Here is a 12236-nt window from a genome sequence, read left to right as displayed (position 1 = left end):
GGAAATGATTTTCGATTCATTTTGCTGCCAAACATATTTCAAATTTACAAAAAAACTGGTGGGATCATTGCATTTGTTTGATCCACTTCCGTGTTCTAGCTATTGATAGTTTCTACATATTTTTAGGAGCACATATATATGATTTTATTCCCAAACACATTTTTTCTTAATTTTTGATGCACTAAGTACACTACATTACATACCTATAAATTTGTCGCCATCGCATGATAAATATCAACCTTGGCCCCGCTGGTTATACAGCCAGTGTGACACATGATCTTCCAGTTGCATGCACTACATGCGTATTCTAAACTATACTATATAACTATGTATAACTATATTACATATTTCAGCATACAGGTGGGGTGATCTTCTATGTTTTATAACATAAACATCAGGTCTATATGCCGCACATTCATAAACCATATGAATGTCTCTATATGATGTTTTTATGGGAAATGTTTTTAAGAAATTTCAAGAAAAACAACTTTTATGGGGAAAGTTCAGAGCAGCAGACCCATAAAGCAGCATTTCTTGAAGATTCAAACCTGCTTTTAAAAACTTGAATCCTACAATGAGTGCATAATAGTATTTTAATGTTGCACATTATTGTAATGTGTATGTTTGCTGTATACTAACGTTTTTTTTTCATGAATACGTTAGCGTTGCTTTGGGTGTTTCTTTTTCGATTTCCTTTACTTCGAAGTCCAGATATTCTCAAGGAAGTATGATGTTGTATTTGGCAGAGCAACAGAAGGCAGGGTGCGCTATGAGAAATCATATAAAGTTGATTGTACTTTTGGTACTTTACAGCTTTGTTTCTTCATCAGTACAGTAATAACTGATGACAATACCTCAGGTCAGCCAGACCTAATCGCATATAATATGAAACATTTATCCTTTTCAAATTTCTTGTTAGACTGTCCTTAAAGGCACTGGCTCTACATTAGTTGACTTCTTGATGGCTAGTTTCTTCATGGAAGTCACTTCATTATCAGTAGCTTGAAAGGTAAAGCACTGATGGAGAAACTGATTAATGATTGTTGTTCTAATGACAAAAGTGCTCTGTGTAGACCTTGCGATCAGTATTGTCTTGATCAGTTATTTCTGTGTCTGGCTCATTGTGGTACCAGAGTGTGCTGTAAAATTATACGTAGGGCGTGTATCCTCTAACCCTTCTCTACTGCTGACGCAGAGCTGTTGGTTCCTCATAGCCAGAGGAACATGGCAGTGTGAGTGGCAGGTTCTGAATATAAAGTAGCATGTCTGTGTCTTTAACACTTGTGCTCAGCTGGTGTCTAGATTTTTCTGCGTAAACAGTAAGAAATAGGATGGACTCTGGAATGTCCCTGTTGAGGGCCTGATGACGCGGCTAGGTATGTCAAATTTAATGATTAGTACACATCCTCTTAATGAAAAAGTCATATACGAGGCATCTAACATGACATGCCAAAAAATAGAATTACATGCTTTTGCAGTATCCCACATGTATGACAGACTACAGCTCACTTGTATCCGTCCCATCATCCAGTTTTAAGAATAAACAGTCTGTGTGCAGAAGACCTTATGGAAGTTAAGCTACACTTATCTGGGGTATCAAACACTAACAAATGGGCCACCACTCTAGAAGATAAGTTGTGCTGCCTTTACGTGTGTCAGTTTTCCTTTCTCCAGTGCCTCATTGTTCTATACCTTGAAATGTTAATGCCTAAGCATACCCACATAAGCCCATCCGAACCTGCTGGCTTTTTTGTGGGAACATACAGGAGTACTTTTATTAACCCTAAGTTGTTCAAGCGTAGTCTACAACTTGGCTTGTTTCAAGAGGCACTAGATCAGCCTTCCCTGAAAGCAGATTGGCAAGTTAAGTATGATCATGCACAGCCGAGTTAAAGACATCTCAAAATTTGTAGTTTGGCATGTGTATCAGTTTTGACCTTACCCAGTATAAAATTGCCCATTTAAAGCCTAAACAAAGTGAGGTGAGCACCTACGATGGTGTAGAGCTGTGGTTCTTAACCTTTTGACTTGTGTGGACCCCCCATTGTATGGACTCCCACTTAATTATTGCTATTATCCAGGGACCTCCACTGAATCACTATTGGAATCAAAAGATCCCCACTGAGTCATTACTGGAAGTCTGGGACACCCCGGGTTTATCAATTCCAATGATTTGTACCACAAAACAATGCACAATAATACTGAAACAAGCATTCATCTAACATATGTGAAAAAACGTATTTTATTCACCGATATAAAAACCAAAAACGTAATTTTAATGGAAGCTTGAAGCTTTTCTAAACTCAATTAAGGCCGTCCGTCGTCCAAACTAATTATTTTGTGCACATTCACTGCTCTCAGAAATCAGTCTGAGGATAACAACGTACTATTTACCCTCCAATTTCAAATTCTTATACATTTACAGAACGTTGTAAATTTTCATATTTTCATTTTGCGTAAATCTCTCAATATTTTTTTCTTTTCTAAGCTGCAGCGTACCCCCCTGAGTAGGCATCACGTCACTCCTCCCCTGATGTCCCCAGACCACAGGTTAAGAAGTACTAGTGTAGACCAAAATATGTAGTTTAAAACTAATATGAAGGTTTCAAAAGGTTCCAATCTTGGCACAGTTGTGATGCACCCAAGACAAAAAGTGAATACAACCTGTAGTGAAAGAGGTCCAGAACAATATAAAAATCCATGACTAACTTTATTGAGATTTAGCAGGGTGGTGCCGTAGCGGAGGAGAGGCAGCAAGGCCATATGTATGCTTGAGCGGAAACAAACTGCATTAACTGAGTTTTTCTATATGTTTCAACCCAGATCTTATCAGTCTGAATGCCTCAATATAAATAATTTACCATCTCCTCAAAATAAGACTGTTTTCAATGTAAAATTTCTTCCCACTGATTAAAATGCTTTTTAAAGGGATCTCCAAGTTGAGTCGAGCACTTTTGTTTCTTTGGAGAGACCTAAACTGACGGAGAAACTTGAAGGATGGTCGCCTTCCTAGATGCATTGCCTTATGTCTAGGTTCTCCTCTGTGTCCATTAAGAAATGGTGGAATCAATGGTGAACTATTGTTGCTCAAATTAAAATAATGGATGTTAATAGGAAGCGGTTTCTCCCAACTCAGAAAAGTAACTTATTTAACAGAAGAAAAAGTACTAGGGAATGGCCTAGGTTAGATCTCTAAAGAGAAGATGGTTTCTTCGTGAGCTACTTAGAAAACAGTAGACGGCCGGGGCTTATCTGGGAATTTTAGGATTATTCTTTTCCAGTAAAGCTAATGCTGCTGTAGTAGTGGACTCAAACACCACTAACCACAACAACAGATTAGCATTTAATTAAATAGTGGATCTTACTGTCATCAAAAGACCCCCATGTTTTACTGTTGTCATATTCATTTATCTGTTCATCAAATCTCATTCTCATAAATGTAAGGCAAAGAAAGTAGTGTCATTTCCAAATGCCTACAGGAAATGGCAATATTCACTTATTTCCAACATTTCTTTAATTAATTTGTAATATGTAAGAGTGACAAAAATGACTTTGCTTTAAGTTAATAAGGTAAAGCGGTTTGATGAATGAATGCCATTGTCGTAAAATATTAGACCTTTGGGCATTGTTGTTTAACATCCAAGTATGATCATGCTAATCTGAATTCCTAATGATAAAATTCTGAATAAAAACAATCCCAAATTTGACAGTACTTTCCCATCTCCAGTGATGACCTTCAGGACCAGAGTTGCTTAGTTTTGGATTTAAATTTGGGGAGAGCTTAGTTGTTGATGTTCTCTTCTAGACCTTAGGTTTATAGACTTGTACCTCTTCAACACCATGCTGCTTTACAGATGAATAGGGAGAAAACTGAATTCAACATATCCTTCTGGGATGCTAGTTCATGCACTCCTCAAGGTTGCATCCCATGCTCAAATTGTTGAAGGTGAAATGCATGATGACCAACTGTAATCCTCTTGCCAGGTGGGTTGTAGTTAAATGACCTTTTGTACTCATCCCAGTTTTTAGGTCTCGCCTGAGCCAGCGCATGCACTGCTCTGGCGAGATATATTTAGTGAGTGGGCTTTAAAAAGCCTACCACAGCTTTTTGGGTAGCATACTGCATGCGGTTACGCGCACAGGCACGAGCAGAGGCACCATCTGGCTTTCCTCTCGCTCTCGCAAGCGCGCGTGCCTCGCTCCGCCTCTCTGTCTTGCTTGCCCCCCCCACCACAGAGAGAGCCCACCACAGAGCATGTCTCACGGCCGCGCGTCTTGTTTTTCAAGCGCCCCCTTCCGCGTTTTATCTTGCATTTTAAACTTACCACGAAGTTGGAGCCGTCCCGCTGAATCGCTCGCGGGCACCCTTACAGCCCGCGATCTCGATCCATTTCTGTTTTCATTTCACGCTTGCTCCCCCATCTTGGCTACAGTATATTAGAACGTTATGTTTTATATCTACAAAACGCGCGCATCCCACAACGGGCTTTAACTTAAAATATGGCAGCTTTATATTTACAAAAGAGTGATTGCTGCACGCCGCAACATCACTTTAATTATGTTTTTATGTGCAATACGCCACAGCACGCTTCACATTTAACATTGCGGCCCTGCCTTTGTTTTGTGCTGCACTGCTAGCCTAAATTAACTTTTAAATCATTCTTTTTTTTTTTTCACCTCAGCTCAATGTCCCGCATTAACTTTAACAGTGGTAGTGGTGCTTGCTCCCCCGTTCCACGCCTTAGCTACAGCTCCTTAGGTCACGATTTACGGCAGATTCTCCTTACCGCAGCTGATCTATTTTTACCTTAACCAAGTCCACCTCCCCCAGCCAATATCCTGCTCTCCATACAAGGCGCTTTCAGAGGAACATTGGCGGTAGCTTGAGGGCTCCTGCACGCGGGAGGGCTCGAGGCTCACCAAAATCCAGTGCAGGAGGCCCCCACCAAGACAACAGAGGCTGCTCTCACCTAGAGGTTGTGCCGCCAGAGACCATGCAGACCGCTCCTAACTCCAAGGAAGCTCCGGAACCACTGAGAGACCCGCAACTACACTGCACGAGCCTCCAGTGGTTCTGTCGTTCCGACTGTTAGTTTGCTCGTCTCATCTGTGTACTTTTCTCCCACCCCCTATGTCTTGCACTCACCCATGTGTTAATGCCCCTTCTTTGTTTTGTCGCCCTGCTCTCTTGCCTGTGTACTACTTTTCTCTCCATGCTGCCCATTTTGTATACTTCTCCCCGCTCTGTGTTGCTCCCACTTTTGCCCCTATGATGTGTTGATCCCGCTCTTACCCCTATTATGTGTTGCTTCCGCTCTTGCCCCCTGTGTTGTGTTGCTTCTGCTCTTGCCCCCTGTGTTGTGTTGCTTCCGCTCTTGCTCCCTGTGTTGTGTTGCTTCTGCTCTTGCTCCCTGTGTTGTGTTGCTTCTGCTCTTGCTCCATGTCTTGTGTTGCTTCCGCTCTTGCTCCCTGTGTTGTGTTGCTTCCGCTCTTGCCCCGTGTTGTGTTGCTTCCCCTCTTGCCCCCTGTGTTGGGTTGCTTACGCTCCTGCCCCCTGTGTTGTGTTGCTTCCACTCCTGCTCCCTGTGTTGTGTTGCTCCCTCACTTGCCCCCTGTGTTGCTATCTGTGTTCCTCATCCTCCTTGTTGCTATTCATTGACCCCCCTTTCCGTGTTGCTTCCTTGTACCCACCCTCCATGCTACTTCCACCCTACCCACCTTTAGTGTTGCTTCCGCCCTTGCCTTTTGTGTTTCTTCCTTCAACCCGGCATTCTATGTTGCTTTCCATGCTATAGTTTTTGATTTCCACCGCCTTTCCGTGTTGCTGCATTGCTCGCGGGACCCTTACAGCCCGCGATCAGTTTCTGTTTTCATTTTATGCTTGCTCCCCCATCATTCTGTAGGATCTGCCTCATTTGTCCCCACAAAAGGACACTGCGTGAAGCGTTCTGACTTGCTTTTAATCCATCGCCTTTGAGGCACGTAATCGATCTCATCATCTGTAATAGGATTCCAGCCAGAGGCAGCATTCTTTGCCCACTTCTGGACTGCGTTGGATCTTTCTTCTTACCAAGGCAGGGGCAGGAAAATGCTGCAAAAATCTGACCAGAATTGTTTCCACTGTGGGCGCTTGTAAAGAGCCCACTAGGTCACGTTGGTAAGGAGCAGTGGGAATGGCAGATAGCTCAGTGTGTTCGGTGCATGCTACAGGGATCTGTGTGCAACACATAATTCTCAAATTCCAACGCTGGCACGGAAAATACATCCATTTCACACATTTTTAATTTTATTTGTGATGTTTAAAAAAAAATTAATTCAGCCGTTGTTGCCGGCTCAAAGCACTTTTGGAAGCTGGGCTATCAAAGGGGTTTATGAAAGAACAGAGGTGCTAAAAAAAACAAACATTTGCAATGCAATAGGTCTCACAATTACGCGAGTTTGACCTATTGACATTGCAAATAACAATGCCTTTTATTTTTGTTTCCGTTTAAAAAAATAAAAAAATAAAAATACATTTTCATTTACAATGCCAATAGCTTAACCCTACTCACCCATAGCATCTACAACAAGCATTGGCATATCCAATAGGTCTCGCCTTTGGACCTTATAAGTGTTTAGCCATGCAACGGTTGATGTTGTTGCACCAAGGATATTGTGCTGCATAACTAAATACTTACAAGGTCCCAGAAGCGAGACCTATTGGCTATGCCAATGCTTGTTCCACATTGTTCTCAACTGAGAAATGACCTGACATAGATGATGATTCGAGTGTTTCACTCAGCCATTCAATCTTTTTCCTTGACTGTGTTTCGTATAACGTTGGCTTATTGACTTCTTAAACCCTTAGCTGTTAGGGTGTCTGCGGACCTCTGTGCCAAACACTTTCTCCAAAGTTTGCATGGGTGTGTTTACCCACTTTGGAGGAACACCATCTTGATATTTGTGCCTCTAGCCCACAATGTATGCATACACCATAAGGGCATTTATTGGGTCTATCTTTTTACGACATCCATGCCACTGTAGGTTTCTATCCGCAAGAGAAAGCACTGATCATGTTATTGTTGGTTAAGTCGTTAGTGGTTTCTTAGGACGTGTCAAATTTAGTGTGTGCTCACTTGAGTGCATTTTTAAATTTATTTTGAAAGCAAACATTTTAGGTGGGTAAGGTAATTGTTTAAAGACTAAACTGTGTTTTAATTGTTGATGAACACAAATTTAAATTAGTGCTTATTATTTTTTCCTTTCTTAATTTAGCCAATTTTTCCAAGAAGCCATTCTCAACGACATTCGAAAAGCACGGAATCTATACACTGGCACAGATTTAGCCGATGAGCTGTTGCGGATACGACAGCGCATGGACAACATTGAAGTACTATCTGCAGACATTGTCATCAATTTGATTCTCTCCTACCGAGATATTCAGGTACGTACAAAAACACAGTTGATAACAAAAGCAAATGGTATTTGCATACATCTCTGAAATACTTTATTCAAATAAGATGTTTTGCATAGTACTTATTTCAGCAGTTACAATAATTCCAAATCGTTGCAACCCTGTGGAACCTTGGAGCAAAAATCCTGATTTAAAAAAAAAACAAAAAAATATTAGTTTGGGTCGAATGCAGTGCTCTTTAAAAATTATTTAAGACTGCAGAGGAGACTGGTGTGGGACGGACGGGCGCGTATCGCCCTGGCCAAACTCACTCTCCCCTGGTACGACGGGGGCATCGCGCTTCCCGACATTCGCAGGTATTATTGGGCCTCACAGCTATCAGCCATTAACCATGCCACGTATGCGCCTGGCTTGAACCCGGCGTATGAGATGGATAAATTCCTGCTTCCCGGCGGTAACTATAACAGGGCGCTTTACTCCCGCTCGGCTGGACGGACCCTGACGGGCCCCACTAAGATCGCGGTACGGATTTGGAAGGCGGCCAATGTAGCCATGGGCTGGAGTGAGCGACTGACATGCGCTACTCCTTTATTTTCCTCCGACCGACTGGGAAGCCTCTGGACAACGAAGGGGTTTGACCGTTGGGACACGATTGGCATCAGTAGAGTGGGAGACTTATGGATGAAGGGCGCGGTTAAGACCTTCGCGGCGCTCCAGAGCGAATACGAACTCACGGAAAAGGAGTTCTTCCGATACGCCCAGGTTCGGCATGCCCTGCTCTCTGTCTTTGGGGAGGGGACCAAGATCCCGGCCTCTTCGCCCCTCGAGGACCGCATACTTGATGGTCATGTTCCCGACAGTACTATCTCCTTAATCTATAAAAAACTCATTAATAATCGGGCTGACCTATTGGTGCGCCTTCGGGAGACGTGGACGGGGGACGGGGTGGAATTAGACGACGAGGACTGGCAGTCCGCACTATCGTCCCCCAAGGAAGTCGCCATTCCAGCCCGTCTCCGCCTGGTCCAGTTAAAGATTCTCCACCGGGTGTATGTGACGGGCCCCCGTCTGGTCTCGATGGGATTCTCGGAAGATGGGCTCTGCAAGCGGGGGTGTGGGCTCAGTGCCACCTTTCTCCATATCCTTTGGGAGTGCCGGGAGGTGGCGGAATACTGGCGTCGGGTTCATGGGGTCATGGGACAAGTCACCGGGGTGGCGCTGCTGCCGGAGGTGCGTCGCTGTGTCTTGAATGTGTGGGAGCCCAATGATTATAATGCGGCGCAGACTCGGTGGGCGGCCCTGGGCTACATGATTGCTAAGAGGGATATAGCGCAGCTTTGGGGCTCCCAGCGGCCACCCACCGTGTCAGTATGGAAGGAAAACATGGACTGGTGTATGTTCAGGGAGAAGACGGTATATGTGGCCCGCGGTAAACCCGGGGCATGGGGTAGAATTTGGGGGCAATGGAACGTGTATCGTGGGGGTATCTGTACGCCCCCCCTAGTGGACACCGATATTGCCTTGTCCCCCTGACCCTTGATGGTTCCTTGCGACTGATTGTAATAATCGAATATAGATGTTCCTTTCCCGTTACCCCCCCCCGATCTTTCAGTACTCCCTCCTGTTGATAGCTAATTGAAGGTTTGGAGTAAAAGTCCCCCGGATGTAGCCTGACACACGCTTTTTGCCCGTATGCCTCGCCTTTTGTTTTTTGTTGTTATTTATGTTAAATGTATGTCTCCTGCATCTCTCGAGCTATCCTGAGCCATTTACGGGGCTGGGCCCCAGGTGTCGCCTACTGCTTTAACTAATGTACGATCCTTTCTGAGTCTAGCGGCCGGCCCTGGTGGTTGTAGGCCCATGCTTGTAACTGCTTTATTGTTTTAATAAAAATTTTTGGAAAAAAAAAAAAAAAAAAAAAAAAAAAATTATTTAAGATGGCCCTTAAGTAATTTTGGTGTCTCTCTATTGGATTTTACTAGATTTCCCAAGATAAATTAATATTGCTGCAAGGATGAAAGCATTTTTAAGCCCGAGAGCTCCAACTTGGGATATGATAAGAAAAATTAATAAATATGTAGTCATAGTATTTTACAAAACTTTAGCATTTTTTGAAAATACGTTTAAATTATTGTTTATGGATACTGTTTAAGAACCATACGTTAATTGCCAATTGCAGTTCATGGGCATTCAGTGTGTCAGTCTGTGACTCATTAAATTGAGCTGTGTTGCCCTATTTTGAAGATAAAAACATTTATAGATAAAAATTAAATAGGTGTGAACTCTGGACTCCGACACCAGATAAAGGTGCAGATTACATGTAAAACAAAATCTTCAGAAATATAGACTCAAAAATAGATTGCAAAAATAAAGATCGTGAAAAAATATTGCCTTATTAAATATTCCCACATTTAGACAGTCAATGGCCACCTTTAGTTGGAATGTTAGTTACATTGTAAATTGATACTTGTATAGCGCATTACTCACCCGCAAGGGTCTCAAGGCGCTTGTACGAATACCGCTGTGGAACCCATCCTGGCTTTCCCTGTGAGGCGTCCACTCCTGGGCACCCCCAAGGTGGAGGCCAGGCATCCTTAGCGTTGTGGGGGCCGTTGTGGAGATAAAGCAAGCTATGATTGGAATGGCACCGAGGCGAGAATTATCAGGTCCATGGAATGTTTTGAGCCCAAGACCCGCCGAGGCGGGGAATTGAACCCTGGTCCCGGGCTAGACCTCTGCATCAGGGTCTGCCGCTCTAATCATTGAGCCACACTTCTCCACTAGTCTACCTTCAGCTCTTGATTGTGGGACCAGTGCCTTGAAGTTGGGTTAAATTAAATGCATGTTGATGTTTCGGTAGATATGTATGTTTGTATGATTCCTATTTATGCAGTCTCTATTATTAGGACTTTATTTTTGTAGCATTTATTTCGGAAGTTTATATTTTTTCTAGAGCTGGGCAGGCCATCAAATTAACAGGGAGAGCAGAGCCATAGGTCTGGCTTGGCTCTACAAGCCCATGCACGAGCCGAACCTTGAACATTTTCAGCATGTATATCGAGCAACAAATATGAAAAAATGTAATAGTCTTTTAAAAACTTCAAAAAAGTGATTTCTTTATCACACTGAAACTTTTCACTCTAGTACACCAGAATAAATTACTGCATAGATATTATGTTTTTAAACATGTACTTCGAAACATTCATGCCGACCCCCAAGATGGCAATGCCACTAGCGAACCAAAAGGCAAGTTAGTTGTCATGCAAACCCTATATGTGGCTTAGATTCTTACTTACTTTATCGCAACATTATAGTTTATTTAATCAAACGTAAGAGGTTTTTATTCTGGTTTCTATTCAGGGCAATCCTGAATTTACATATTTGAAAGTGTTTTTTTAAGAGATGATGAATACAAGCATTGGCAAGGGCAATAGGTTTTGCCTATGCAAGAGCGATTGGCTTTGCCAATGTATTTTAGCTATGTTGTACACCAGAGTGGCTGCTGTCCATCATGGCTAAAAAGTAGTGGCGTAGAGGAGATTGATGTGGAGTGCCATAGACAGGAGTAGAGTAGAGTGGAGTGGACTAGAGTGGAGTTGAGTGGAGGAGTGGTGATTAGAGTGTCATAGAGTGGAGTGGCATAGAGCGCAGTAGTGTATCATAGAGTGGACTGGGTAGAGTGGAGTAAAACGGCATAGAGGGAGTTGTGTAGAGAAGAGTGTCGTGAAGTGGCATAGAGTGGAGTAAAGTGACATGAAGTAAAGTGTCGTAGAGTGTAGGGGCATAGAGTGTCATAGAGTGTAGTGGAGTGTCATGGAGTGGAGAAGAGTGGAGTGGCATAGAATGGAGTAGTGTGTTGTAGAGAGGAGGGGAGTGTCATAGTGGGTGGCGTGGAGTAAAGTGGCATAGAGGGAGTGGCGTATAGTGAAGTATCTTCGAGTCTATTGGGGTAGAGTTAAGTAGAGTTTCATAGTGTGGAGTGGCATGGAGTAGAGTGTCCTAGAGAGGAGTGGCATACAGTTATGTGGTGTAGAGTGTCGTAGAGGGGAGGGTCGTGTCGTAGCGGGGAGTGTCGTAGCGGGGAGTGTCGTAGCGGGGAGTGTCGTAGCGGGGAGTGTCGTAGCGGGGAGTGTCGTAGCGGGGAGTGTCGTAGCGGGGAGTGTCGTAGCGGGGAGTGTCGTAGCGGGGAGTGTCGTAGCGGGGAGTGGAAGGGAGGGGAGTGTCGTAGCGGGGAGGGGAGTGGAGGGGAGGGGAATGGAGGGGAGGGGAATGGAGGGGAGGGGAATGGAGGGGAGGGGAATGGAGGGGAGGGGAGGGGAGGGGAATGGAGGGGAATGGAGGGGAATGGAGGGGAATGGAGGGGAATGGAGGGGAATGGAGGGGAATGGAGGGGAATGGAGGGGAATGGAGGGGAATGGAGGGGAATGGAGGGGAATGGAGGGGAGGGGAATGGAGGGGAATGGAGGGGAATGGAGGGGAATGGAGGGGAGGGGAGGGGAATGGAGGGGAGGGGAATGGAGGGGAGGGGAGGGGAATGGAGGGGAGGGGAGGGGAATGGAGGGGAGGGGAATGGAGGGGAGGGGAATGGAGGGGAGGGGAATGGAGGGGAGGGGAGGGGAATGGAGGGTAATGGAATGGAGGGGAGGGGAGGGGAATGGAGGGTAATGGAATGGAGGGTAATGGAATGGAGGGGAGGGGAGGGGAGGGGAATGGAGGGTAATGGAATGGAGGGGAGGGGAGGGGAGGGGAATGGAGGGTAATGGAATGGAGGGGAGGGGAGGGGAATGGAATGGAGGGGAGGGGAGGGTAATGGAATGGAGGGGAGGGGAGGGTAATGGAATGG

General features: G+C 44.5%; 1 protein-coding gene across 2 annotated transcripts in view; it reads left to right on the top strand.

The window, feature by feature from the left end:
* MAP3K5 (mitogen-activated protein kinase kinase kinase 5) overlaps positions 1 to 12236 on the top strand; it is an 816933-nt gene that overhangs the window by 370844 nt on the left and 433853 nt on the right. For both annotated transcript variants that reach the window (XR_014963045.1, XM_085611527.1), the window contains exon 5: positions 7255 to 7423. Coding sequence is in view for 1 of the 2 variants with exons in the window: in XM_085611527.1 (XP_085467653.1) it covers positions 7255 to 7423 (169 nt within the window). In the remaining variant the exon portion in view is untranslated. The remainder of the gene's footprint in view (positions 1 to 7254; positions 7424 to 12236) is intronic.

The sequence above is a fragment of the Triturus cristatus genome, chromosome 6, assembly GCF_964204655.1.
Source record: "Triturus cristatus chromosome 6, aTriCri1.1, whole genome shotgun sequence".
Classification (NCBI taxonomy): domain Eukaryota; kingdom Metazoa; phylum Chordata; class Amphibia; order Caudata; family Salamandridae; genus Triturus; species Triturus cristatus.
This window is presented reverse-complemented; position numbering and strand designations above follow the sequence as displayed.